The following is a 27,938-nucleotide window of genomic DNA, read 5'->3' on the forward strand; positions in this document are numbered from 1 at the left end:
TTTTTGTTTTCATGGCCAACTCGTAGTACCTTCCATTCTATGACGGTAGAGGGTATAGTAAGCAACAGTTGGTTGACAGCTAAATGCCTTAATATTTAAATTGTCATACAGTGATTGACAATTAGTTTTTTAATCGTGTTTTTTAGAGCGTAAACCAAACGGGATCTTTCTCCAAAAACCTTACAAATACTCGATGTTTCGACATAGCCGAAATCAGTGATTATTCGCGCAAAACTATTTCAAATAATTATGAAGTTCATTTTTATTTGTATACTAAATGTATTTTTGGCAGTATCTTCTGCAAATGTAAGCTGCTGTTTTTTTTCTAAAAATATTTGTTTTGCTGACATATTTCTATATTATTTAAGGCCAATATGGAAAGCTTTTTGGCAGCATCTGATTCTTGCGAAAAAGAAATGCCCGGTCTAATGGAAACAATTGGCAAGTGTAGTTTTACCCAATGCAGCATGGAGCACAAATGTCTGTTGAAATGTCTGATGGAAAAGGATGGTATCTTGAAGAATGGATCTTTTGATGCTGAGTATTATATCGAAAATAACAAAGTTTTTTTTCCAAATCATTTACTGCAGCTCCGCGAAGGAGCTGAGAAATGTAAAAATATTTCAAAATCGGATGATTGTGAAACTGCATACCAGCTAAGATCTTGCCTAGCGGAACCGGATATGCTTAACTGAAGAACCAAACCAACTACTCTTCATAATATTCATATGTATTAGCATTAAAAATTGTTTATACAAATATTTTAAATCGATCCTAGTTAATATGGTGGTTTTTTGGCTTATTTGATGGCAATACGCATACACTGAAAAAAAAAATATATATATATGGTCGTGAGGCCAAACATTGCATGTCCTTAAAAAACGAATGCGTATTTTTCTTAGCATAGAAGGCGTATTTCTCTGATAAAAGGGGTTTTCCTTGTTCAAAAGTCGATAAACTTTTCAATGAAGTTATTTTGTCCTTATTGTTAAGTGATTTGACTTCGAATTGGGTACCCTATAGTTCTTAGATAAACGGATCACACAAAAAATTGATCCATATCGGTTCATGATCACGCTTTCCACTACAGCCAAAAATAATCTACTAAAATTATATTTCTATAGAAAATATTGTCAAAATTTTATTTCTATAGATAATTTTGTCAAAATTTTATTTCTTTAGAAAATATTGTCAAAATATTATTTCTTTAGAAAATATTGTCAAAATAATATTTCTATTGAAATTTTTGTCAAAATTTTATTTCTATTGAAAATTTTGTCAATATTTTATTTCTATATAAAATTTTGTCCAAATTTACATTCTATAGAAAATTTTGTCAAAATTTTATTTGTGTAGAAAATTTTGTCAAAATTTTGTTTCTATAGAAAATATTGTCAAAATATTATTTCTATTGAAATTTTTGTAAAAATTTTATTTCTATATAAAATTTTGTCAATATTTTATTTCTATATAAAATTTTGTCAAAATTTACTTTCTATAGAAAATTTTGTCAATATTTTATTTCTATATAAAATTTTGTCAAAATTTTATTTCTATAGAAAATTTTTGAAGTACCTCTTAATTTGAGATGAATGTTCTGCAAATTCTACCAAAACATCAAGAATTCTACACTGAAAAAAAAGCATACTCGGTTCCAAAGATTTTGTCTTTACTTTAAAAAATTTGGTATTGATTCCGAGCCAAAGAAGCGGAGAATACAAGTAAGGATACTTTTAAGACACAATTCTCTTTTAAATTTAGGTTTTGTATACTTGCTTCTAGGAAGCAAATTTTAATTTTTCGCTTTCTCAGCTTTTTTTCTTCATATGCTTCAAAGTCCTTTAAAAACGAGTTAACGGCAACTTTATTTTCCAAATTAGGACTCGACTTCCAGTAGAAATTATGCTATGTTTGAAGTAAAAACTTCTTTAAAATAAAGTTTTGAAAAACATGTCCTATATTTGAACGATTTTTTGCTTTGTAGTCAAGATGCAAAAAGACAACAAATTTAAAGACAATTTCATTAAATTTAAAGAATTTTTCTGAATTATTAAAGTCAAGTTGACCTTAGCCTATAAATTTTTTCTTTCATGTTAAGATACCCATTTTTAAGTCAAATCACTTAATTATAAGGACAATACGACTTCATTGAAAAGTTTATCGACTTTTGGACAAGGAAAATAACTTTATTTTAGAGAAATGCGACTTCTATGCTAAGCAAAATTTGTATTCGTATTTTAAAGACATGAAATCTTTGACCTCACGACAATATTTTTTTCAGTGTACCAATCTACCAAACAGTAGAAAATCTGCCACTTTTGGTAGAATTCTACCAACTGTGGCAACCGTGTTCATAATTGTATATAGCCCCCTTATTAAAAATAATATCGGTTCGTAACAAGTAAGGAAAGTCTAAAGTCGGGCGGGGCCGCCTATACATATACCCTGCACCACTTTGTAGATCTAAATTTTCGATACCATATCACATCCGTCAAATGTGTTGGGGGCAATATATAAAGGTTTGTCCCAAATACATACATTTAAATATCACTCGATTTGGACAGAATTTGATAGACTTCTACAAAATCTATAGACTCAAAATTTAAGTTGGCTAATGCACTAGGGTGGAACACAATTTTAGTAAAATAATATGGGAAACATTTAAATCTGACGCAATTTTATGGAAACTTTGCAAAAGTTTATTTATGATTTATCGCTCGATATATATGTATTAGAAGTTTAGGAAAATTAGAGTCATTTTTACAACTTTTCGACTAAGCAGTGGCGATTTAACAAGGAACATGTTGGTATTTTGAACATTTTTGTCGAAATCACAAAAACATATATATGGGAGCTATATCTAAATCTGAACCGATGTCAACCAAATTTGGCACGCATAGCTACAGTGCTAATTCTACTGCCTGTGCAAAATTTCAACTAAATCGGAGTTAAAAATTGGCCTCAGTGGTCGTATGAGTGTAAATCGGGCGAAAGCTATATATGGGAGCTATATCTACATCTAAACCGATTTCAATCACATTAAGCACGCAAAGCAACAATGCTAATTCTACTCCCTGTGGAAAATTTCAATTAAATCGGAGTAAAAGATTGGCCACTATGGTCATATGAGTGTAAATCGGGCGAAAGCTATATATGGGAGCTGTATCTAAATCTGAACCGATTTCAATAAAATTTGGCACATTTGACTACACTACTAATTGTACTCCTAGTGCAAAATTTCAACCAAATTGGGCTAAAACTCTGGCTTCTGGGACCGTATTAGTCCACATCGGGCGAAATATACATATGGGAGCTATATCTAAATCTGAACCGATTTCAATAAAATTTGGCACACTTGACTATAGTAGTAATTGTTCTTCTGGTGCAAAATTTTAAGCAAATTAGGGTAAAACTCTGGCTTCATCCGATCCTGTTGAAATTTGCAACGTGATGTTAGTATAAGGCCGCTAATAACCATGCCAAAATTGGTCCATATCGGTCTAAAGTTATATATAGGCGATCCCCAATCACACAAAAATTGGTCCTTATCGGTTCATAATCATTATCACAATGGACTGAATAGTCTAAGTGAGCCTGAATCTCAATCGGGCTGCCACTTTAACCTTTTCATAATCATGGTTGCCGCTCGAGCCAAAAATAATCTACCAAAATTTTATTTTTATAGAAAACATTGTCAAAATGTTATTTCTATAGAAAATTTGTCAAAATTTTATTTCTATAGAAAATTTTGTCAAAATTTTATTTCTATAGAAAATTTTGTCAAAATTTTATTTCTATAGAAAATTTTATCAGAATTTTATTTCTATAGAAACTTTAAACTTAATTATATACGTATTTAATCGGTCTTTTTTAGTTTAATATATACCACGTATGGACTATGTGGTATATATTACGGTGTTAGGAAGTTTTAAGATACCTTGCCAACGGCAATTGTACCGCAACCCAAGAAATTCGTTTGTGGATGACAGTCTTCAGTATAAGTTTCTACGCAATCCATGGTGGAGGGTACATAAGCTTCGGCCTGGCCGAACTTACGGCCGTATATACTTGTTGTGACCCTAAAATACCAGAATATTTACAATTTCAGGCAAATCGGATAAAAACTACGATTTCTAGAATCCCAAAGAGTTAAATCGGGAGATCGTTCGTATGGGGGCTATACTAAAATATGGACCGAAACTCACCGTTTTCGGCACACCTCTTTACGGCCCGAAAATACCTCTAGATTTCCAATTTCAGTCAAATTGGATAAAAACTTCGGATTCCAGAAGCCCAAGAAGTAAAATCGGGATATCGGTCTACACTCACCATTTGTGGCACACTTATTTATGGTCCTAAAATACCTATAAATTTCCAATTTCAGGCAAATTGTATATAAACTACGGATGCTATAAACCCAAGATGTAAAATCTGGAAATCGGTCTATATGGGGGCTATACCAAAACATGGCACGATACGGACCATTTTCGGTACACCTTTTGGTAGTCCTCAAGTACCTCTAAATTTTCTATTTCAGGCAAATTGGATAAAAACTAAGGTTTCTATAAGCCCAAGGCCCCAAATCGGGAGGTCGGTTTATATGGGGACTATGTCAAAACCTGAACCGATATAGCCCATCTTCGAACTTGACCTTCCTGCAGACAAAAGACGAGTTTGTGCAAAATTTCAGCACGATTGCTTCATTATTGAAGACTGTAGCGTGATTACAACTGAATGCGTGGCATAAAAGTAGAAAAGAAATAAAAAGGCACTGGTTTAGAATTTGAACCAAAATGTATGGGCTTTATTTAATAAATTATTGTTCGTCAAACAATATTTACCTTCGTAGAAGCGAGAGAGTCTCAAAAAAAAATGACAAAAAGCTTGGATGTCGAAAGGCGGGGGTTGATGACATTTGACGTTAGAAAATGTCCTTATTTTCGTACCGAAAAGCAGAAAAGGTATAGACAAATCCTAACGGCGGGATTACACTTGAAAATGATTATATGATTTAACAAAAGCTAAGAAAACGGCATTTGAACTTAAACATTGCCGCCCGCCTTGCAACATCCCGCCATGTTGCAAAGTTTAAAACATAAATTAATAGTTACACTTAAATAATGAAATAATGAAAGTATACAGGATGTACATTTCAGTTAACAAAAATGAGCATTTTATTTTAGTTCAATTCTTTTTTATCTCTTGTTATGGTTTCCATTTCATGTTTCATTTTTTCAAAAACAAATTCATATTTACAAATGTGCTCGTCAAGCACGCGATCGTAAATGGACTCGTTAAGCCCGATCGATTTTTAAATTTCAAATAAATTTGACTCGGAAGAGCCGGGTGTCGAGGACTCGTAAAGTCAGAAGGCAGTTGAAGACTACCTTACACCCAAGTGTGATATGGGGTGGCGAAGCCACAAACAATTCTCCTGGAGGGACCCCAGAAGCCGTCGTCAACGGTTTTTTATTGGTTGCTGTTGCAACATTGTCGGCCAGAATGGCAGAATCAGTAGTCGTACTGATGGTATGTTCATCGGCAAGGGGTGCGATGCTAGAATTAATCTCCCGTTCCTCATCCAACATGGGGACGTCGTCCTCAGACTCTGGAAGGGTAGCAGCCATCTTTGCTATGTTTTCTATCTATGAAAATATAGAAAGATTTCGGAACGGAAAACCAAATTAACATAATGGTCAGGGTGACCAGAAACCGTAGGTCGCCTTACAACTTGTAGTCCGATCTATTGCGATTCGAACGCGGCCATCAAACCATAGATTTTTCATGTAACAAAAACTAGGGAGGACGCGAGCATAACGCGACAGATAGACCTATGTTAACTCCCTAAAAGACAAGGATGTAATCCATTTGAACAAACTACGACCGTTAGTACCCGGATGAACATCGCGAAGACGACATAATTTCCACGTAGTGGGGAGTAATAGTTCTCGTCGAGAATGTCTTGGACAAATCAAAAGTAGCATGTAAAGTTACCGCTTTCGTAGAAAAGCAGACAATTTTTTAAATATAACCGTGATAAATAGCGTACTATAGGACAAGATAGCTCAAACTCATGGCGTGTATTGCCCCTTGACCCAGGCGCATTACCCAAATTATGGTACCCCGTCAATACGTCGTCAACGTACATGCACTTCTGTAGGACTTGTACATAAAGAGGAAACCCATTCTCCGTGTCGTCAGCCAAATGCAAAAGTTGTCCAAGTCACTGTCTGTAACTAAAAGTTCCGGATAATATTTGCAGAGAATATCTTAACTGTATTCAATGCAGAAATGTCTAGGACGGGTCAACATATATATGGCGATACATCAGTGTGATATCGCAATTGTACACAAATTTATACAACTTCCACCTCAAAACGAGGAGAAACAAGTCTGATTGTTGAGTCGGACCGACGTGTAAAAATGTCATTCAAGGCAGTGAAAACCAATCGAAGTCAAATTGTCTTTTTATCGGTGGATGACCGGCGACAAGGCAGATAACAAATTTTCATTCGTAGGCGTAACCCAAACTGGCCTCATATGGTATAACTGTATATACCCCCGGACAAAGTCGTGGTGAATCGTATTAATTCATGGTTTTCACAAGAGGGATGCCTAATTTCGAAGAAATTGTGTTAGCCAGGCTGTCCTTGGTTTCCGATTTGTCCGAAGAAATAAGTTTCAAGAGGAAGAGTATCTTCACTCAGAATACCGTCGGGATGTCGTCTTATAATTTTCCTCGCAAAACATATCTAAATTAGATAAGAGAGGTCGTCGGGGAAGCTCTTCTAGTTCCCAAAGTGCGGAGAAGTGTCTCGTGAAGACCATTTTCCTTGGAGAGGTCCACAGTAGTCGTGTAGACAGAAATATTCGAGGAAGGGATAGGACCCGTGACAACCCAGCCGAAGACTGTGTTTTGCGCTAGTAGCGATCCCAAAATATTCGTTCGAGTACCGTGCAATAACATTTTCGGATAAAGATCCGCACCCAATAGAAGGTCAACAGGACGACAAACAAATAAATTGGGGTCGGCCAAACGTAGATTTGGCGTACTAGACACAATGTCACGATCTAAAGAAAAAGATGGCAGGTTGCCGGAAATGTTCGGAAGAACGTACGCTGTAGTCTCCAGTAGGAGCGACTCATCTAGTGCGGTACCAATGCAAAGTGAACAAAGTTCTCTCGACGTGATCGAAACACTTTGATTCACTCCAGAAATTGTAGCCGAAGTCGAAGACGTGCTCAGACCAAGTCGGTTCCGCAATCCTTCCGTAATAAAGGATGATTCCGAAGCGGGATCTATTAAGGCCCTAGCAGGATACGTGATACCCTGGTGAACGATATTCACCATTGCAGTTCCTAATAATACATTTCCAGTACGCGAAGTATGGAATACCTGTCTACTCGACGTCCCTGACACAATGCCAGTCGATGTAGAAGGCTGATCGGTATCCACTGATGCTACCCCGGTATCTCGTATAAGCGGTGCGGAAACGACCGGAGCAGTTATGGAATCATTTGATATATCCCTGTGCAGAAGAGTGTGGTGTCTTCTACCACATTTACCGCAATCATATGCGCTGGGGCAATTAGCTGCAACAGGTCTGCGGGACAGACAATTCATGCAGCACTGATTGCGCCTAATAATATTCATCCTCTCAAGAACTGAAAGATTATGAAACCTAGAACACGTTCTGAGGTGATGCTGTCGTCGACAGAGAACGCATAATCTGTCAGGAGAGGATTGGGAGGAAGGAGGCGTACTTGTTGGGGAACGAGTCGTTTTCGCATTCGTGAAATGCGAGCGAATTCTTTTGTTGGCCGGAGGCCTGGCGTCAATGCCGCGGATATCGCGAAGACATGTCAATGTCTGGATTCTTTCCGTGAGAAAGAAGTCCAAATCTGACCAAGAAGACAAAGCAGACTTGTCCTTAATACTCTGTTCCCAAAGTGTAACAGTACATTTCGGCAACCTCTGAAGGCATAAAAAGACGAGGATGGGATCCCAATCGTCAGTGGCCACATCGTAGATGGACATTGTCGAAATGCATGTCGAGATACCACGTTGTAGTTTCCTCAGTCCTGAACTGGTCTCAGACTCCAAGACTGGTAAATCGAATAATAATTTGAGTTGGTGGTTCACCAATAGGCGGGTATTATCATAAGTACCCCTTAGTGCCTTCCACGCAAGAGCGAAGCTTCTATGCGTGAGCGGAAATTTCGAAACAACCTCGCGAGCTTCACCACTGGTCTTCTTGAGCAAATGACACAATTTCTCAATATCGCTAAGTCGGCTATTGTTAATGTATACCGCTGTGAAGAAATCCCTAAATGTCGGCCAATTGAGAAAATCGCCGTCAAAAACATCTATATCACAAGGCGGCAGATTGAGACTGTGGGAGGAACTATTGTCTCCCCTAGAGCCAACGGAAGAACTGTGAGAGTCATCGGACCTAGGAGAAACATTCAAAAGTAATGTTTGGTCCTCCAACCGAGGCGATTTAGCAGAATGCTTAGATGGTGCACGTAGTGCATCCAATTTACGTTGGATTGATTCCATAACGTTCAGATAACAATTATAAGCCACGTCATATTTTCTGTCAGCAGCGGCGACTGCCTCGGTTGCGTTGCTCTGTGTGGACACAAAGTCAAGACATTCGTCGAATAAGCTCTTAACTTTTTCCCACAACGACTTAGCCTCGGAACCATGACATTCTAGTCTATGGGCGGTGAGATCATCGTCTCGCAAACTGTGAAACTTCGTTTCAAATCGGACTACTGCGTCAGTTGCTCTTGTGAAAGCAGTTAGTGGTGTAGTAGTCATTATGACAAAGTACTGTCAAACTTAAAGGGCGAAGAAATTGACACGTGATGTCCAAATCTCTCGAAAAGAGTATAAATCGGTTCAAAAAGCTACTTCGATTTGTCGTCGAACAAATGAAAACGCAGTTATTCCTCTCAGTGTATGCGAAAGTTGTATCGTCAACACACAATATTTTTCGCAGTGTACCGAAAGCACCACAAATGTGAACAAGGTAACGTAATTACCACAAAAACACAAAAAATGAGATAAGAAAATTTCTCACAGTGTACGGAGTACAACCAATTTTTTACAGTGTATCGTCGATACACCAATTTCCTCACAGTGTATTGGAAATACCAGCTAAAATTAGCTCTGTAAGGTAAATTATAAGTATTTTAACTTTTTGTAATAATTGGCGAAAAATTTCTCCAAGTGTATGAAAACACGTAAAGTTTCTTCAAGTGTATCGTAAATACATGAAACCCTTTTTCGCGTGGCGAAATATATGCAAAATCTTTATTTGGAAAATATTACAATATTTTTCCAGTGTACCCTGTGTACCAAAAGATTTTTGCAAGTGTATCGTGAATACAAAAAATATTTTCAGTGTATCGTAGAATACAAAGAATAATTTTCGCTTGGCGAATTATTGGAAAAATTGAAAATTCTATATATTTCGAGAGTTTCTCTCAGTGTACATTCAAAATTTCTCCCAGTGTACGTAGATACACAAAATTTGTGCAAGTGTATCGTGAATATCACTTACCAAATGGAAAAATTACAAGACAATGAAAAGTCGTGAACTTTAAATTGTAAAATGTCAACTTGACCGATTGTAGGGTGCACGGACTGTAAGATGCACACTACGAAACAGTAAGGTCCAACAACAACAATAATATAAAAAATCAAAAAGTTTCGTGGAAACTCAAATATGTCAATATTAAAATAATATAATATATAATAAATACTGTTATTTTATTGTTTATATCGACCGACCGTAGGGTACACTACCACGTAACACGAACGATAATAGTAAACGACCGATATCCGTAGGAGTCAACAATAAATACTTCTCTCAATTGAACTTGCAAAAAATTATTTTTATAATTTAGCGCCGTAAGCGACCCACGCTATTAAACCAACGTGTATGCAGTTCGAACGTATGTTGCATGTAACACCTGTGTGCGTACGTGTGTATAGCAAGTTGAACGGCAACTGTATAACACTTTACTATTGATGCCTATTGGCAAACCAATGCTTACAACCAATGCAATTGTTTTTGTTTTTTCTATGCCGATCGAAGATCAAAAAACCAAAAGAAAAAACACAACAATATGAATGTAATCAAATGGAGAAATACAGCGAAATTGAATTCAACTTTGACGTAGAATATTTGGACGAAAACAAAGTGGAATTAAACGCACTTTTCAACACTTTAATGACAATGTAACCGGGTATTAAAGACCGACGGATAATTTAATTTTTTCTCGTAGAGATTTAATGTACAACCGATATAAAATACGAGTTGTAAAGCGACCGTAGGCGAGTGTTTATTTCTGTTTTATTTATATTTACACCGAAGGATATGCTCACTTTTTAATTATCACTGAAAGTACATACCTTGGTTGTTGATAATAAATATATTTGTGTAATAAATTGAAAATGCCTCGTAGAGGATGGTGATCGTCAATCGTTTGTTGTTGTTGGTGGCGTAGCCTTTGCCTTCGAGGAAGAAATAAAAAGAGCGAATTAATTCTTTCCAATTAATATTCGGCTCGAATGGACCAATGAATGCGTGGCATAAAAGTAGAAAAGAAATAAAAAGGCACTGGTTTAGAATTTGAACCAAAATGTATGGGCTTTATTTAATAAATTATTGTTCGTCAAACAATATTTACCTTCGTAGAAGCGAGAGAGTCTCAAAAAAAAATGACAAAAAGCTTGGATGTCGAAAGGCGGGGGTTGATGACATTTGACGTTAGAAAATGTCCTTATTTTCGTACCGAAAAGCAGAAAAGGTATAGACAAATCCTAACGGCGGGATTACACTTGAAAATGATTATATGATTTAACAAAAGCTAAGAAAACGGCATTTGAACTTAAACAACAACAGACAGACAGACAGACGGGCATCGTTATATCGTCTTAGAATTTCTCCCTGATCAAGAATATATATACTTTATATAGTCGGAAATCAATATTTCGATGTGTTGCAAACGGAATGACAAACTTATTATACCCCGGTCACCATTCTATCTTCCTGTGTACACCCTCAAAAAATCGCTCCTGTAGCATACGCCTCAAACACATTTAGCTTCAAGCATATATATTTTCTGGATTGGTCCAAAGAAAATATTGTTTGTATTGTTCAAACATATTATGTTTCAACTTATGCGTACACTGGTAGTTTTTAATGACATTTACTTTGTGTGGATATATTTTTAAGGCGCCAATTGGTTACTTCCATTCTTTTACTTTCAGCATACTCTGTTGGTCTCTCTTTCTAAACACATATATGTTTATAGGCCATTTCTAAATTAATATATGTTTGCATCCAAGCATTTTATATTTACAAGAATTTTATGTCCCAAACATAGTCTGTTGTAACATATTAACATATATGTCCCAAACATGTTATGCTAGTTTATGCACATTATATGCTTGCACTTAAAAATATTGTGTTAAAAAATTTAAGTTCCAAACATATAATTTTTACACCCATACATATGAAAAACAGTCTTTTTCGTCCATGTAGTTAAAATAAATAACATCTTTGGGAGGTCATTTTTGGAAGTGCTTTTAAAGTAGTGTCTTTAGAAGAACTTCCAATTTTTTTTGCTAAGTAGTGAAATAAAATTAGTAGCCCACTTAAAATGACACATGGAATTTTTAATTTCTTGTGCAAAAATAATATTTAATTGTTCCAACATTTATATTGTCATTCTTTAATAATTAATTAATAACTAGATGGAAAATATGCTAATTGGAACATACGAGTATATTGTCATATATAAATATGCACATAACCATCCAATGGATAGAGTATCCGAATATTCTTCAGTCAAATAACTCATCTAGCATCAATAATGAAGTTCATATACATTTGTGTATTCAGCATCCTGTTAGGAGTACTTCCTGCAAAGGTGAGATTCCAATGGCATTTGATAACTTCCAGTGTGTTCAATTAACCGCTATTGATTTTACAGGGCAGCATTCAAACCATGCTAAAAATAATTGAGGAGTGCGACAAAGAGTTCCATATTTCAAAAGAGGAACATGATAAAATTTTCAAAGAAGGTATAGATTTCCACAATGCCAGTGAAACACTTAAATGTAACATGAAGTGCATAATGGAAAAGGAAGGCGTATTGAAGAATGGCACATTTGATATAGAACAATTTGTTGAACTCAATCGTGAAGCTCCCATGATGAAAGACCATATGGCCGATCTACCCCAAAAAGCTGAGAAGTGTAAACATATTACGAATATAACTGATTGTGAAACTGCATTTAAACTTATCGAATGTCTTGTCAATAATAATGCTATACTATTCCATCACCATTAGGGGATATATTATGGTTACAGATCATTTGTTATGATACAATAATACCAGTGGCATTATTGTAGAGAACAATATACTTATTCAATATTTATCAATATACTTGCAATAAAAAATTTTAAATCTAATATCCGAGTACTGAAAAAAACAAAATTTGTGATGAAGTGTTTTGATTTTTACACTGGTAAATTTATTTCAATATAATATGATCACTCAAAAGTATGTTGGTGGGCTCTAGCCTTAGATTGGCTCTTTTAATTATCGAGAAAAACCTTCCTTTTTTATCTAACAAAGTCTCCATATTGATAAGAGAAAATGTTAAGAATTTTTAATGTACCATCGAACGAAATTAATAGATTCAAATATTTTTCAATTGAAACGTCTTCAATCACGAAAATGAAGTATCAATCATAGTTTTAATTGGGCTTAAACAAATACTTGCTTAAAAAAATTAATAGTTTTCATTAGCAAATTTCAATTACTTGTTTAATTGATTCAATTAAAAATTTAATTGATGTTGATTGCAAACTTCAATTAAGTTTTTAATTAAAAATATAACGATATTCAATTTATTTCTTAACTGACTTAAAAAATTGTTTGAAATAAATTTTTAGTAACTCTTTTTAACTGATCAATTGTATCAATAAATTTTTTTTAATTAAAAATTTAAAAATGTTCATTTTTGATTAGTAAGTTAAATGTATCAATTAATTTATTAATTGAAAAAAATTTTCAACTTCAATCAACTTTTTAATTGAAAATATTTTGGTGATATTTGTTCTATGACTCCAATTTGTACGCAATCCATGGTGGAGGCTACATAAGATACAGGTTGGCCGAATACTCGGCCGTATATACTTGTTCTTAGTTGAAGTCATCACACTAAGTAAAAAATCTCAATCAATCACAAAATTAATTGATCCAACTAATTTTTTAATTGAAATGTCTTCAATCGCGAAAATGGTAGTATCTATCACAGTTTTAATTGTGCATATAAATAATATTTGATTAAAAAATTAATTGATTTGATTTGAAAATTTCAATTATTTTTTTAATTGATTCAATTAAAAATTTTATTGAACAATTAATTGTTTAATAACAAGTATATACGGCCGTAAGTTCGGCCAGACCGAATCCTATGTACCCTCCACCATGGATTGCGTAGAAACTTCTACGAAAAACTATCATCCACAATCGAATTGGGTTGTGGTAATACCTACCGATGGCAAGGTATCTCAAAACTTCTTTACATCTTCTTCTAAATAATAAGTTAGTCCATACGGGGTATATATTAAACGATAAAAAGGCCGATTAAATACGTGTTATACAGTTAGACAAAATTTTCTATAGAAAAAAATTTTGACAAAATTTTCTATAGAAACAAAATTTTGACAAAATTTTCTATAGAAATAAAATTTTGACAAAATTTTCTATAGAAATAAAATTTTGACAAAATTTTCTATAGAAATAAAATTTTGACAAAATTTTCTATAGAAATAAAATTTTGCCGAAATTTTCTATAGAAATAAAATTTTGACAAAATTTTCTATAGAAATTTTTTGACAATTTTGACAAAATTTTCTATAGACATAAAATTTTGACAAAATTTTGTATAGAAATAAAATTTTCTATAGAAATAAAATTTTGACAAAATTTTCTATAGAAATAAAAATTTGACAAAATTTTCTATAGAAATAAAAATTTTGACAAAATTTTCTATAGAAATACAATTTTGAGGAAATTTTCTATAGAAATAAAATCTTGGTAGATTTTTTTGGCTTGAGTGGCAACTATGAACCGATATGGACCAATTTTTGTGTGATTGGGGATCGGCTATATATAATTATGGACCGATATGGACCAACTTTTGCATGGTTATTAGAGACCATATACTAACACAACGTACCATATTTCAACCGGATCGGATGTAACATATTTTGCTGCTCCAAGGGGCTCCGGTGTTCAAATCTGGGGATCGGTTTATATGGGGGTTATATATAATTAAGGACCAATGTTGACCAATTTTTGCATTGTTGTTAGAGACCATATTCTAACACCCTGTACCAAATTTCAGCCCGATCGGATGAAATTTGATTCTTTTAGAGGCTACGCAAGCCAAATCTGGGAATCGGTTTATATGGGGGCTATATGTAATTATGGACCGATGTGGACCAATTTTTGCATGGTTGTTAGATACTAATTATTTACACCACGTACCAAATTTCAGACGGGTCGGATGAAATTTGCTTTTCTTAGAGGCTCCGCAAGTCAAATCTGGGGATCGGTTTATATGGGGGTTATATATAATTAAGGACCAATGTGGACCAATTTTTGCATGGTTGTTAGAGACCATATTCTAACACCATGTACCAAATTTCAACCGGATCGAATGAAATTTGATTCTTTTAGATGCTACACCCAGAAAAAAGTGACCCCTTCTTTAAGTTAAAATGAACTAATTGTGAAGAAAGTTGAACTTCGTATAGCGCCAAAGACATTTTTATTTTTTTTAACGATGTGATTTTCGGTGAAATTAGGTAGAATGCATTCCATATATTAGTTAACATTTTCCTATATTTATGTACCACTATACTACAGAATGAAAAAATTTAACTGAATTGAATTCATATATGGAATGATTTTATTGAACTTTTTTCATTCATTGGGACAAATCTTACATATTTGTCGTAAACCTTTTACTTCAAACTTAGAACTGCTTATATTCGTTTTTAAATACAATTTTATTTATTTATATAGGCAATTTTTTCTTCAACAAAATACACGTTTTATTAATATATTAAATATATGTATTAAGAATCAACAGCATCGACTGGCCTTAAAATATTTGCTTATATATCCATTATTTCCAATTTCCATGTAATGTCATCAACTGTAAAACCCATTTTTCCTTCTTCTTATACCTTTCACTTTTAATAAGTTGCTGCCTAACGATTTTGTCCTCCTTTTACAATTTCATTACCTACAAATATAAAAAATCATATGTTAAACCAATTTTTTCACAAATGGTTAGCGTCACTGAATGTTACCTGGTAATTGAAGATTCCAAAATGAAGACGAATGAAGGGGTTGTTATTCTGTTTTCTTTCTTTATACACCATCATGAGCATAATGTTTTCTCACTAATTTAAAATAACAAATATTTTATATATTTTATTTGTTATTTATTATATTATTTTACTATATTATTTTTTAGCAATCCCTCCGTATACCATAACAACGCGATTCCAACTAAAAAAACAACCCACGCGCAAACATACATACATCGATGACAGTTATCGATTACAGGTAGATAAAAGAAATATACCAAAATTTGCTATATTCTAACAAGTGTGTTTCCTTAAGTTTTGTAAGGATTGAATACTTCTTAGTACGAATGAACTAAAATATTTTCTATGCCAAGTGTTATTCATATGTATGATAAGCTTTCTATAATAAAGGAAGTCAGAATTATCATTTTATAAGAAATTTTACTAAATTTGAGGAAACTTGGTTTTAGTACGGTTTTTGTTTATTTTTACGAATGCTTTGTTATCAGTGAATACAATTTTCTTGTTCAGTAGTAAATTCTTATACCCAGCGAAGAAAACAGTATTAGTTAAATTCCATGCCTTATTCTAGTTAATGAACTATTCCTAACTGCTTTCAGTTTAGGATTTTTTTACTGAAGCAAGTATATATATATATATATATATATATATATATATATATATATATATATATATATATATATATATATATATATATATATATATATATATATATATATATATATATATATATATATATATATATATATTTTTTTTTTTTTTATGGGGTCTTAGAGCAATATTTCGATGTGTTACAAACTGAATGACAAAGTTAATATACCTCCGACGCTGTGGTGGGTATATTAACTTTGACCTCCCAAAAATGTGCCTACTACATATACCGATCGACTCAGAATCACCTCCTGAGTCGATCTAACGCTTGGTATCCGTCCGTCTGTCCATGTATTTGGTGTTCCGGTCCCAATTACTAACCGATTTTGCTAAAATTTGGTTCATGGTGTTCTTTTTTTTGCACAAGGACGAACGATATCGAATTTGGAAAAAATCAGATCAAATTTAGATATAGATCCCATAAATATGTATCAGCCGATTTCGACAAATGTGGTCACATTGCGCTTCTTTTGTGCCATATAACAATCGTGCAAGAAATCCCAAAATACGCAACCCCCCACCACACCCTCCTTCAACTCTTACATTTAAATTCGGAAGTCTCATTAAGGAACAAATTTCATCCGATCCGGTTGATATTTGTCTCTCTAATTGCCGTGCGAATCTTTGTCCTAATAGGTTAATAATTATTAGGATGGCTTATATTGATATTTTATCTGCCTTTTTTGTATAACATACGAGTATACTCCATATGAACTAACTTACAAATTAGAAGACAAAAAAAAAAAACGGTTTAGTTACCTTGCCATCGGTACTTGTAACCACAACCCAAGTAATACAATGGTGAATGACAGCCTTTAGTAGAACCTTGTACGCAATCCATGATGGATGGTATATAAGATTTTGTCTGGCCGGACTTACGTCTTTATGTTTAAGATTCACGAGTAGCAACTCTATGTAATCGCACATAGCCATTAGTGAAATTGGTAGCAGCCCTGTTAAAATGATAGATGCAATTTTAAATTTCTTGTGTAAATATAAAATTTAATTGTCCAAACACTTATATTGTCAGTCTTTGATAATTAATTAATAACTTGTTAAAACTTGTTGCTAATTCGAAAACATATATTTCAATTTGGGGACCATATAAATATATGCACAACCATCCAAGGGATAGAGTATCCGAATATTCTTTAGTGAAACAACTAACCTAGCACAAATAATGAAGTTCATATACATATGTGTATTCACTATCCTTTTAGGAGTGCTTTCTACAAAGGTGAGATTCTAATGAGCTTTCCTTCCAGTGTATTCAATTAAACTCTATTGAATTTACAGGCCAGCATTCAATCCGTGGTAAAAATGGTTGAGGAGTGCGACAATGAGATCCATCTCCCAAAAGAGGAACAGAATCCAATTTTTAAAGAAGGTATAGGTTTCCCAAATGCCAGTGAAACTTTTAAATGTTATATGAAGTGCATAGTGGAAAAGCAAGGCACATTGAAGAATGGCACATTGGATGTAGAACAATTTCTTGAACTAAATCGTGAGTCTCCTCTGATGAGAGACTATATGGCAGAACTACCCCAAAAAATTGAGAAGTGTACACATATTTCGAATGCAACTGATTGTGAAACTGCCTTTAAACTTATCGAATGCCTTATCATTATTCACTATTAGGGGAAATATCGATGTCTTCATTCCAAAGTACGCTAAGTCTAAAAAGTGAATTTTTCAGGAAACAAGTTCAAAGTTTTTTTTTGTTGAATTTCTCAAAAACCGTATAAGATAGAAATTCCTTTATTTCGGTCTTAAAATCATATTAATTATAGTATTTTTTTTAGTACGTACGAACTCATAATAGTGATAATAGAACATGGCTATAAATGACTTGGACCACTTTAGACCGAACAAAGCGTTTTGTCCTTTTTTGTTTGGACATTTTTTAAAACTTTAGTCACAGGCTAACTACCATATTAACTATAACTTGTAATAGAAGTGTCCAATAAATTCGAACTTTTGACAGGATGCAAGTCACAACAATCCGAAAAAAAGCAGCGAACTCCATCGAAACATGTTAAGTCGACTTAGCGTAACATACTCTGGAATGAGGACATCGATATGATGGAGGTAGAACTCTTGTTATGTACTAACAGTAGCATGTTTTTTGCATTACACTGGAGTACAATCTTTGCTCAATATTAATTATATATACTTTCAATAAACAATTTTATATCTAATATACATACACTGAAAAAATATAGTCCTTGTGGTCAATGTTTTTGATTTGTAGACCCGTCTTTTTATACCCTCCACCATAGGATGGAGGTATATTAACTTTGTCATTCCGTTTGTAACACATCGAAATATTGCTCTAAGACCCCATAAAGTATATATATTCTGGGTCGTGGTGAAATTCTGAGTCGATCTAAGCATGTCCGTCCGTCTGTCCGTCTGTCCGTCTGTCCGTCTGTCCGGCTGTCCGTCCGTCTGTGGAAATCACGCTAACTTCCGAACGAAACTAGCTATCGACTTGAAACTTGGCACAAGTAGTTGTTATTGATGTAGGTCGGATGGTATTGAAAATGGGCCATATCGGCCCACGTTTACGTATAGCCCCCATATAAACCGATCCCCAAATTTGGCTTGCGGAGCCTTCCGGAGCAGCAAAATTCATCCGATCCGGTTGAAATTTGGTACGTGGTCTAAGTATACGGTCTCTAACAACCATGCAAAAATTGGTCCATATCGGTCCATAATTATATATAGCCCCCGTATAAACCGATCCCCAGATTTGACCTCCGGAGCCTTTTGTATACCGTCTCTAACAACCATGCAAAAACTGGTCCATATCGGTCCATAATTATATATAGCTCCTATATAAACCGATCCCCAGATTTGACCTCCGGAGTCTCTTGGAGGGCCAAAATTCATCCGATCCGTTTGAAATTGGGTACCTGATGTTAGTATACGGTCTCTAACAAGCATGCAAAAATTGGTCCATATCGGTCCATAATTATATATAGCTCCCATATAAACCGATCCCCAGATTTGAACTCTGGAGCCTCTTGGATGAGCAAAATTCATCCGATCCAATTGAAATTTAGTGCGTGGTGTTAGTATATGGTCTCTAACAACGATGCAAAAATTGGTCCATATCGGTCCATAATTATATATAGCTCCCATATAAACCGATCCCCAGATTTGACCTCCGGAGCCTCTTGGAGGAGCAAAAGTCATCCGATGCGGTTGAAATTTGGTACATTTCGTTAGTATATGGCCTCTAACAGCCATGTAAAAATTGTCAAATTTTATTACTATAGAAAGTTTTGTCAAAATTTCATTTCTATAGAAAGTTTTGTAAAAAGTTTATTTCTATAGCAATGTTTGTCAACATTTTATTTCCATAGAAAATTTTGTCAAAATTTTATTTCTATAGAAAATTTTGTAAAAAATTTATTTCTGTAGAAAATTTTGTCAACATTTTATTTCTATAGACAATTTTGTCAACATTTTATTTCTATAGAACATTTTGTCAACATTTTATTTCTATAGAAAATTTTGTCAACATTTTATTTCTACAGAAAATTTTGTCAAAATTTTATTGCTATAGAAAATTTTGTCAACATTTTACTTCCATAGAAAATTTTGTCAACATTTTATTTCTATAGAAAATTTTGTCAAGTTTTTATTTCTATAGAAAATTTTGTCAAAATTTTATTTCAATAGAAAATTTTGTCAAACTGAATTATATACGGCCTTTTTTTGTTTAATATATACCCCTTATAGGCTAACTTACAATTTAGAAGACAGTGTTAAAAAGTTTTACGATACCTTGCCATCGACAAGTGTTATCGCAACCCAAGTAATTCGATTGTGGATGACAGCCTTTACTAGAAGTTCCTACGCAATCCATGGTGGAGGGTACATAAGATTCGGCCTGGCCGAACTTACGGCCGTATATACTTGTTTATTATACCCTCCACCATAGGATGGGGAGGTATATTAACTTTGTCATTCCGTTTATAACACATTGAAATATTGCTCTAAGACCCATAAAATATACATATTTTGGGTCGTGGTGAAATTCTGAGTCGATCTAAGCATGTCAGTCCGTCCGTCCGTCTGTTGAAATCACGCTAACTTCCGAACGAAACAAGCTATCGACTTGAAACTTGGCACAAGTAGTTGTTATTGATGTAGGTCGGATGGTATAGTAAATGGGCCATATCGAACCAATTTTACGTATAACCTCCATTTAAATCGACAGTCAGATTTGGCTTGCGGACCCTCCTAGAGAAGCAAAATTCATACGATCTGGTTGAAATTTGGTACATGGTGTTAGTATATGGGCTCTAACAACCATGCAAAAATTGGTCCACAGCGGTCCATAATTATATATAGCCCCCATATAAACCGATCCCCAGATTTGGCCTCCGGTGACTCATGGATGAGCAAAATTCATCCGATCTGGCTGAAATTTGGTACGTGGTGAAGTTTGGTAAATTTTTTTTAATATATACACCATATGGATTACCTTACAATTGAAAAGACGGTGTTAAGAAGTTTTAAATCATACGACTGAAAAATCATACTCACGCACACTCACGCACCATATTTTTTGGTAGGACTCACTCTCAAAAAAAAACGTCGTAACTCACGAAAAATATCGTGACTCACGAAAACTATCGTGACTCACGAATAATTTTATGATTAATTTACCTTACCGAAGTGTCTGAAAACATGAGCATTATTAAAATCGAGAGTCTTATTAAACTCTTAACATCCCAGGTGTCACTAAAATTGTAATTGAATTTAATTCTTAAGAGTTTTATGTTGGTGAGCAGGAATATTTTCGTGAGTGTAATTCGTTACTCACGAAGATATTATTTTCGTGACTCACGACATTTTGGTGACATGTGGAGCGTGACTCACGTACGAACCACGAAAATTTTCGTGTGTCACGACAATTTCGTGTCACGTTCACACCTCTAGTTTATATGGAGGCTATACGTAAAATTGGTTCGATATGGCCCATTTACTATACCATCCGAACTAAATATATGGTCTCTAACGACCATGCCAAAATTGATCCATATCGGTCCATAATTATATATAGCCCCCATATAAATCGATCCCCACATTTGATCACCGGAACCTCTTGGAGAAGCAAAATTCATGCGACTCGGTTGAAATTTGGTACATTGCGCTAGTATATGGCCACTAACAGCCATGCACAAATTGGTCCATATCGGTCTATAGTTAAATATAGACTATCGCCAATCACACAAATATTGGTCCATATCGCCAAAAATAATCTACCAAAATTTTATTTCTATAGAAAATTTTGTCAAAATTTTATTTCTATAGAAAATTTTGTCAAAATTTTATTTCTATAGAAAATTTTATCAAAATTTTATTTCTATAGAAAATTCTGTCAAAATTTTATTTCTATAGAAAATTTTGTCAAAATTTTATTTCTATAGAAAATTGTGTCAAAATTTTGAATCTGTCAAACTGAATTACATTTTTCGGCCTTTTTATACCCTCCATCATAGGATGGGGGTATATTAACTTTGTCATTCCGTTTGTAACACATCGAAATATTGCTCTAAGACCCCATAAAGTATATATATTCTGGGTCGTGGTGAAATTCTGAGTCGATCTAAGCATGTACGTCCGTCTGTTGAAATCACGCTAACTTCCGAACGAAACAAGCTATCGGCTTGAAACTTGGTACAAGACGTTGTTATCGATGTAGGTCGGATGGTATTGAAAATGGGCCATATCGGTCCACTTTTACGTATAGCCCCCATATAAAGGGACTCTCAGATTTGGCTTGTGGAGCCTCTAAAAGAAGCATATTTCATCCGATCCGGCTGAAATTTGGTATATGGTGTTGGTATATGGTCTCTAACAATCATGCAAAAATTGGTCCACATCGGTTCATAATTATATATAGCCCCCATATAAACCGATCCCCAGATTTGGCTTGTGGAGCCTCTAACAGAAGCATATTTCATCCGATCCGGCTGAAATTTGGTATATGGTGTTGGTATATGGTCTCTAACAACCATGCAAAAATTGGTTCACATCGGTCCATAATTATATATAGCCCCCATATAAACCGATCCCCAGATTTTGGCTTGCGGAGCCTCAAAGAGAAGCAAATTTCATCCGATCCGGCTGAAATTTGGTACATGATGTTGGTATATGGTCTCTAACAACCGTGCAAAAATTGGACCACATCGGTCCATAATTATATATAGCCCCCATATAAACCGATCCCCAGATTTGGCTTGCGGAGCCTATAAGAGAAGCAAATTTCATCCGATCCGGCTGAAATTTGGTATATGGTGTTGGTATATGGTCTCTAACAACCATGCAAAAATTGGTTCACATTGGTCCATAATTATATAGCCCCCATATAAACCGATCCCCAGATTTGGCTTGTGGAGCCTCTAACAGAAGCATATTTCATCCGATCCGGCTGAAATTTGGTATATGGTGTTGGTATATGGCCTCTAACAACCATGCAAAAATTGGTTCACATCGGTCCATAATTATATATAGCCCCCATATAAACCGATCCCCAGATTTTGGCTTGCGGAGCCTCAAAGAGAAGCAAATTTCATCCGATCCGGCTGAAATTTGGTACATGATGTTGGTATATGGTCTCTAACAACCGTGCAAAAATTGGACCACATCGGTCCATAATTATATATAGCGCCCATATAAACCGATCCCCAGATTTGGTTTGCGAAGTCTCCAAGAGAAGCAAATTTCATCCGATCCACCTGAAATTTGGTACATGATATTGGTATATGGTCTCTAACAACCATGCAAAAATTGGTCCACATCGGTTCATAATTATATATAGCCCCCATATAAACCGATCCCCAGATTTGGCTTGCGAAGTCTCCAAGAGAAGCAAATTTCATCCAATCCGGTTGTAATTTGGAACATGGTGTTAGTATATGATATTTAACAAACGTGCCAGAATTGGTCCATATCGGCCCATAATTATATATAGCCCCCATATAAAACATTCTCCAGATTTGACCTACGGAGCCTCTTGGAGGAGCAAAATTCATCCGATCCGGTTCAAATTAGGAATGTGGTGTTAGTATATGGTCGCTAACAACCATACCAAAATTGGTCCAATCACACAAAAATTGGTCTACATCGGTTCATAATAAAATTTTCATCATTTATTTCTATAGAAAATTTTGTTCAAATTTTATTCGGTTCATAATCATGGTTGCCACTCGAGCCAAAAATAATCAACCAAGATTTTATTTCTATAGAAAATTTTGTTAAAATTTTATTTCTGTAGAAATTGTTGTCAAAATTTTCTTTCTATCGAAAACTTTGTCAAAATTTTTATTTTTATAGAAAATTTTGTGAAAATTTTATTTCTATAGAAAATTTTGTTAAAATTTTATTTCTGTACAAAATTTTGTCAAAATTTTATGTCTACTTTGTCAAACTGAATTATATACGTATTGGATCGATCTTTTTTGATTTAATATATACCACGTATGGACTTACATACAATTTAGAAGATGGTGTTAGGAGGTTTTAAGATACCTTGCCATCGGCAAGCGTTACCGCAACTTAAGTAATTCGATTCTGGATGGCAGTGTTTAGAAGAAGTTTCTACGCAATCCATGATGGAGGGTACATAAGCTTCGGCCTGGCCGAACTTACGGCCGTATATACTTGTTTTTATTTTATTTCTATAGAAAATTTTATCAAAATTTTATTTCTATAGAAAATTCTGTCAAAATGTTATTTCTATAGAAAATTCTGTCAAAATTTTATTTCTATAGAAAATTTTGTCAAAATTTTATTTCTATAGAAAATTTTATCAAAATTTTATTTCTATAAAAAATTCTGTCAAAATTTTATTTCTATAGAAAATTTTGTCAAAATTTTATTTCTATAGAAAATTTTGTCAAAATTTCATTTCTATAGAAAATTGTGTCAAAATTTTATTTCTATAGAAATTTTTGTCAAAATTTTATTTCTATAGAAAATTTTGTCAAAATTTTATTTCTATAGAAAATTTTGTCAAAATTTTTAATCTGTCAAACTGAATTATATTTTTCGGCCTTTTTTGTTTAATATATACCCAGAATGGACTAACTTACAATTTAGAAGACGGTGTTAAGAAGTTTTAAGACACCTTGCCATCGGCAAGTGTTACCGCAACCCAAGTAAATCGATTGTGGATGACAGTCTTTAGTAAAAGTTTCTACGCAATCATGGTGGTAGGTGCATAAAATTCGGCCTGGCCTAACTTACAGCCGTATATTCTTTTTTTTTTCGCCCGTCCTTTAAAAATTCTAGATTTTTTAGGTAAATAAATGCTTTCCCATATATAAAGTTTTATACATAACAGTAATATTCGAATTCAAAGATATTAAGACTAGGACCCTATAATATGGCCTTCTAATATGGCGCCAATGATTTTTTAGTTACTTTTAGTTTATTTTCGCTTTTATTAGGAAGAAGGATTTCTTAAATGGTAGTTAAAATTCCCAAAAAGATCAAATAATTTTCCTTATTTGAATAACGCAAACAAAAATGGAATACAATTTAGTTAAATTTTTTTTCGTGCACATTTGTCACAAACAGCATATAATTTCTTAAGACCGATATTAAGTCCGCATTTAAAAGTTACTAATTTTCTAAAAAAAAAAAACGTATAATTTTTGTACTGTTTATTATTGATTTTAGTGGCTAAACTCGACCTTAGTACCCACATTACAAACGGAGAGCAAATGGTAAACCATGTTTGTCTAAAAATTCCATTTAGAGGAAAGAATTATTTTTAGCCTGTATTTTTCATAACATCTGTCTCATTCACTCATTCTGCAGTCAGTTCAGCAAACTTTAAATTTTGATAATTCTCCGTAAATATAATTTTTTGGAAAAACTGTCAACAAAATATTTTTGTGATTATTATGTACTTAAGCTATCAAAATTTTGTGATGTTTTGGTGAGATTTATATTGTCATTGTCAAATTAAAACAATCATGGTCTACTAATGTTAACCACATTTCATATAAATTGAGAATGGTAACATTTATACTCTATCAGTTTGGAATTTAAGTGTAAGTCGCATTCAACTTGTATTGAACAACATGAAGATTTCGTTAAAAGCCTTTTTCATCATTGCAGTAATTGCTATAGGATATGTTAAGGCAAATTCTACAATGTGTGAGATATTATTCAATTTATTAATTTTATATATTTTTTTCTTTCTAGACTCATATTTTGTCCCATGTCAAACATTTCGCTCATCTATGTGAATCTGAATACCCTAATCTGAAAGAGGATGTAAATAAGTTAACCGATGATCATTTAAATTTAACCAATATCGATGAGACTCTGAAGTGTTCCATTAAATGTATTATGGAGAAAGAAGGATTGCTCGTTAAAGGCAAACTAAGTATGCCAGGTTTAATGAAGATCACTTTTAATGACGTTTATATGATGAAACATCAAGATGCGATTATAAGAAGAGGTGAAAAATGTAAACTTTTAAAAGGAGTAAATAATTGTGATACTGCATCGCAAATATTGGATTGTATGGAAATGAGTTATGAGGCGATGTCGCCACAATAACCACACTTGAACTGGCAAAATATGCAATTGTAACTCCATTAAAATGTTTAATAAATTGCTCTTAATATATATTTTTTTTAATAATAATTAAAACTATATAAAGTGTATTGCAACCAACTTCTGGTAGCTATTAATTTCAAACGGCTCACCAGAAAGCTGACAGATTTATTCTAGAGGCAGTTTATGTATCGTTCACAAGTATTTTGATCTATTGCATTCAGAAATAAAGTTATTCGTGATGGCAAACAATCGTAAAATGTTGACAAAATTTTTCTATAGAAATAAAATCTAAAGAAATCTTCTATAGAAATAAAATGTTGACAAAACTTCTATAGAAATACAAAATTTAGAATATATAGAAATCACATTTTGGAAAAATTCTATAAAAAATAAAATTTTGATAAAATTCTCTACAGAAATAAAATTTTAAGAAAAATTTTAAAATATATAGAAATAACATTTTGGGTAAATTCTCTACGAAATAAAATTTTGATAAAATTCTCTACAGAAATAAAATTTTAAGAAAAATTTTAAGAATATATATAAATCACATTTTAGGAAAATTCTCTACAAAATAAAATTTTGATAAAATTCTCTACAGAAATAAAATTTTAAGAAAATGTTTCTATGGAATTAACATTTTTACAAAATTTTCTATAGAAATAAAATATTGAGAAAATTGTCTATAGATATAAAATTATGACAAAAATTTCTATAAAAATAAAATTTTGAGAAAATTTTCTATAGAAATAAAATTTTTGACAAAATTTCTATTAAAATAAGTTTTTTTTACAACATTTCAATAGAAATCAATTGTTGAAAAAATTTTCTATAGAAATAAAATGTTAAGAAAATTTTCTACATAAATAAAATTTTGAGAAAATTTTCTATAGAAATAAAATTTTGAGAAAGTTTTCTATAGGAATATAATTTTGAGAAAGTTATCTATAGAAATATGATTTCGACAAAATGTTCTATAGTAAACAGTATTGAGAAAATTGTGTACTGAAATAAAATTATGACAAAAGTTTCTATAAAAATAATATTTTGAGAAAATTTCCCTCTAAAAATAAAATTTTGATAAACATTTTCTAAAAAAACAAAATTTTGCACAATTTTCTATAGAAATAAAATGTTGCCAAAATTTTCTATAGAAATAACATTTTGATAAAATTTTCTATAGAAATAAAATTTTGACAAATTTCCGATAGTAATAAAATTTTGAAAATTTTTTTTTATAGAAATAAATTCTTGACAAAATTTTCTATAGAAATAAAATTATAACAAAAGTTTCTATAAAAAAAAAATTATGACAAAAATTTCTATAAAAATAAAATCTTGAAACAACTTTCTTAAGAAATACAATTTTGACAAGATTTTCTACACAAATAAAATCTTAAGAAAATTTTCTAAAGATATACAATTTTTGACAAAATTTCTATAGAAAAAAATTTTTTTACAAAATTTCAATAGCAATCAAATGTTGAGAAAATTGTCTACATAAATAAAATTTTGAGAAAATTTTCTATAGAAATAAACTTTTTGACAAAATTTCTATAAAATAATTTTTTTTAGAAAATTTCAATAGCAATCAAATGTTGAGAAAATTGTCTACATAAATAAAATTTTGAGAAAATTTTCTATAGAAATAAAATTTTGAGAAATTTTCTATAGAAAAAAATTTTGAGAAAATTTTCTGTGGAAATAAAATTTTGAGATAATTTTCTATAGAAATAACATTTTGAGAAAATTTTCTATAGAAATGAAATTTCGAGAAAATTTTCTATAGAAATAAAATTTTGAGAAAATTTTCTATAGAAATAAAATTTTGAGAAAGTTATCTATAAAAATGTGATTTTGACAAATATTTCTATAGAAATAAAGTATTGAGAAAATAGTCTACAGAAATAAAATTATGACAAAATTTTCTATAAAAATAAAATGTTGACAAAAACTTTCTAAAAAAAAATTCGACAAATATTTTCTCTAGAAATAAAATATTAACGAAATTTTCTGTAGAAATAAAATAAATTGATAAAATTTTCTATAGAAATAACATTTTGACAAAATTTACTATAGAAATAAATTTTAGACAAAATTTTCTATAAAAATAAAATTTTTACAATATTTTATATAGAAATAAAATATTGAGCAAATTGTCTATAAAAATAAAATGTCAACATTTTACTTTCAACAGGTATAAAATTTTACACTGAAAAAAAATTGTCTTGAGGCCAAAGATTTAATGTCCTAAAAATACGAATG

At 32.6% G+C, this 27,938-nt stretch overlaps 4 protein-coding genes across 4 annotated transcripts; 3 read left to right on the forward strand and 1 right to left on the reverse strand.

Annotated features, from left to right (window-relative positions):
* Positions 1 to 768, forward strand: LOC142239323 (general odorant-binding protein 56h-like). The gene is made up of 2 exons (XM_075311109.1): positions 1 to 306; positions 369 to 768. The coding sequence occupies exons 1-2, from the start codon at positions 250 to 252 to the stop codon at positions 693 to 695; spliced, it is 384 nt and encodes a 127-aa protein (XP_075167224.1). The 5' UTR covers positions 1 to 249; the 3' UTR covers positions 696 to 768.
* A 5,989-nt stretch (positions 769 to 6,757) lies between these two features.
* LOC142239595 (uncharacterized) lies at positions 6,758 to 8,824 on the reverse strand. Its single transcript, XM_075311390.1, has one exon. The coding sequence runs from the start codon at positions 8,822 to 8,824 to the stop codon at positions 6,758 to 6,760; it is 2,067 nt and encodes a 688-aa protein (XP_075167505.1).
* A 2,818-nt stretch (positions 8,825 to 11,642) lies between these two features.
* On the forward strand, positions 11,643 to 12,516 carry LOC142239047 (general odorant-binding protein 56h-like). The gene is made up of 2 exons (XM_075310812.1): positions 11,643 to 11,946; positions 12,010 to 12,516. Exons 1-2 carry the CDS (start codon positions 11,890 to 11,892, stop codon positions 12,367 to 12,369), a joined length of 417 nt encoding a protein of 138 aa, XP_075166927.1. The 5' UTR covers positions 11,643 to 11,889; the 3' UTR covers positions 12,370 to 12,516.
* Positions 12,517 to 17,118: 4,602 nt separating this feature from the next.
* On the forward strand, positions 17,119 to 18,225 carry LOC142240528 (general odorant-binding protein 56h-like). The gene is made up of 2 exons (XM_075312229.1): positions 17,119 to 17,319; positions 17,379 to 18,225. Exons 1-2 carry the CDS (start codon positions 17,263 to 17,265, stop codon positions 17,718 to 17,720), a joined length of 399 nt encoding a protein of 132 aa, XP_075168344.1. The 5' UTR covers positions 17,119 to 17,262; the 3' UTR covers positions 17,721 to 18,225.
* Positions 18,226 to 27,938: the final 9,713 nt, after the last annotated feature.

Source organism: Haematobia irritans, chromosome 5 (genome assembly GCF_050003625.1).
Source record: "Haematobia irritans isolate KBUSLIRL chromosome 5, ASM5000362v1, whole genome shotgun sequence".
NCBI lineage: Eukaryota > Metazoa > Arthropoda > Insecta > Diptera > Muscidae > Haematobia > Haematobia irritans.

Coding starts and splice junctions, on each gene's coding strand:
- LOC142239323 (XM_075311109.1), top strand. CDS start 250: ATGAAGTTCATTTTTATTTGTATACTAAATGTATTTTTGGCAGTATCT. Junction 307..368: donor TGGCAGTATCTTCTGCAAAT/GTAAGCTGCTGT, acceptor ATATTATTTAAG/GCCAATATGGAAAGCTTTTT.
- LOC142239595 (XM_075311390.1), bottom strand. CDS start 8,824: ATGACTACTACACCACTAACTGCTTTCACAAGAGCAACTGACGCAGTA.
- LOC142239047 (XM_075310812.1), top strand. CDS start 11,890: ATGAAGTTCATATACATTTGTGTATTCAGCATCCTGTTAGGAGTACTT. Junction 11,947..12,009: donor TAGGAGTACTTCCTGCAAAG/GTGAGATTCCAA, acceptor TTGATTTTACAG/GGCAGCATTCAAACCATGCT.
- LOC142240528 (XM_075312229.1), top strand. CDS start 17,263: ATGAAGTTCATATACATATGTGTATTCACTATCCTTTTAGGAGTGCTT. Junction 17,320..17,378: donor TAGGAGTGCTTTCTACAAAG/GTGAGATTCTAA, acceptor TTGAATTTACAG/GCCAGCATTCAATCCGTGGT.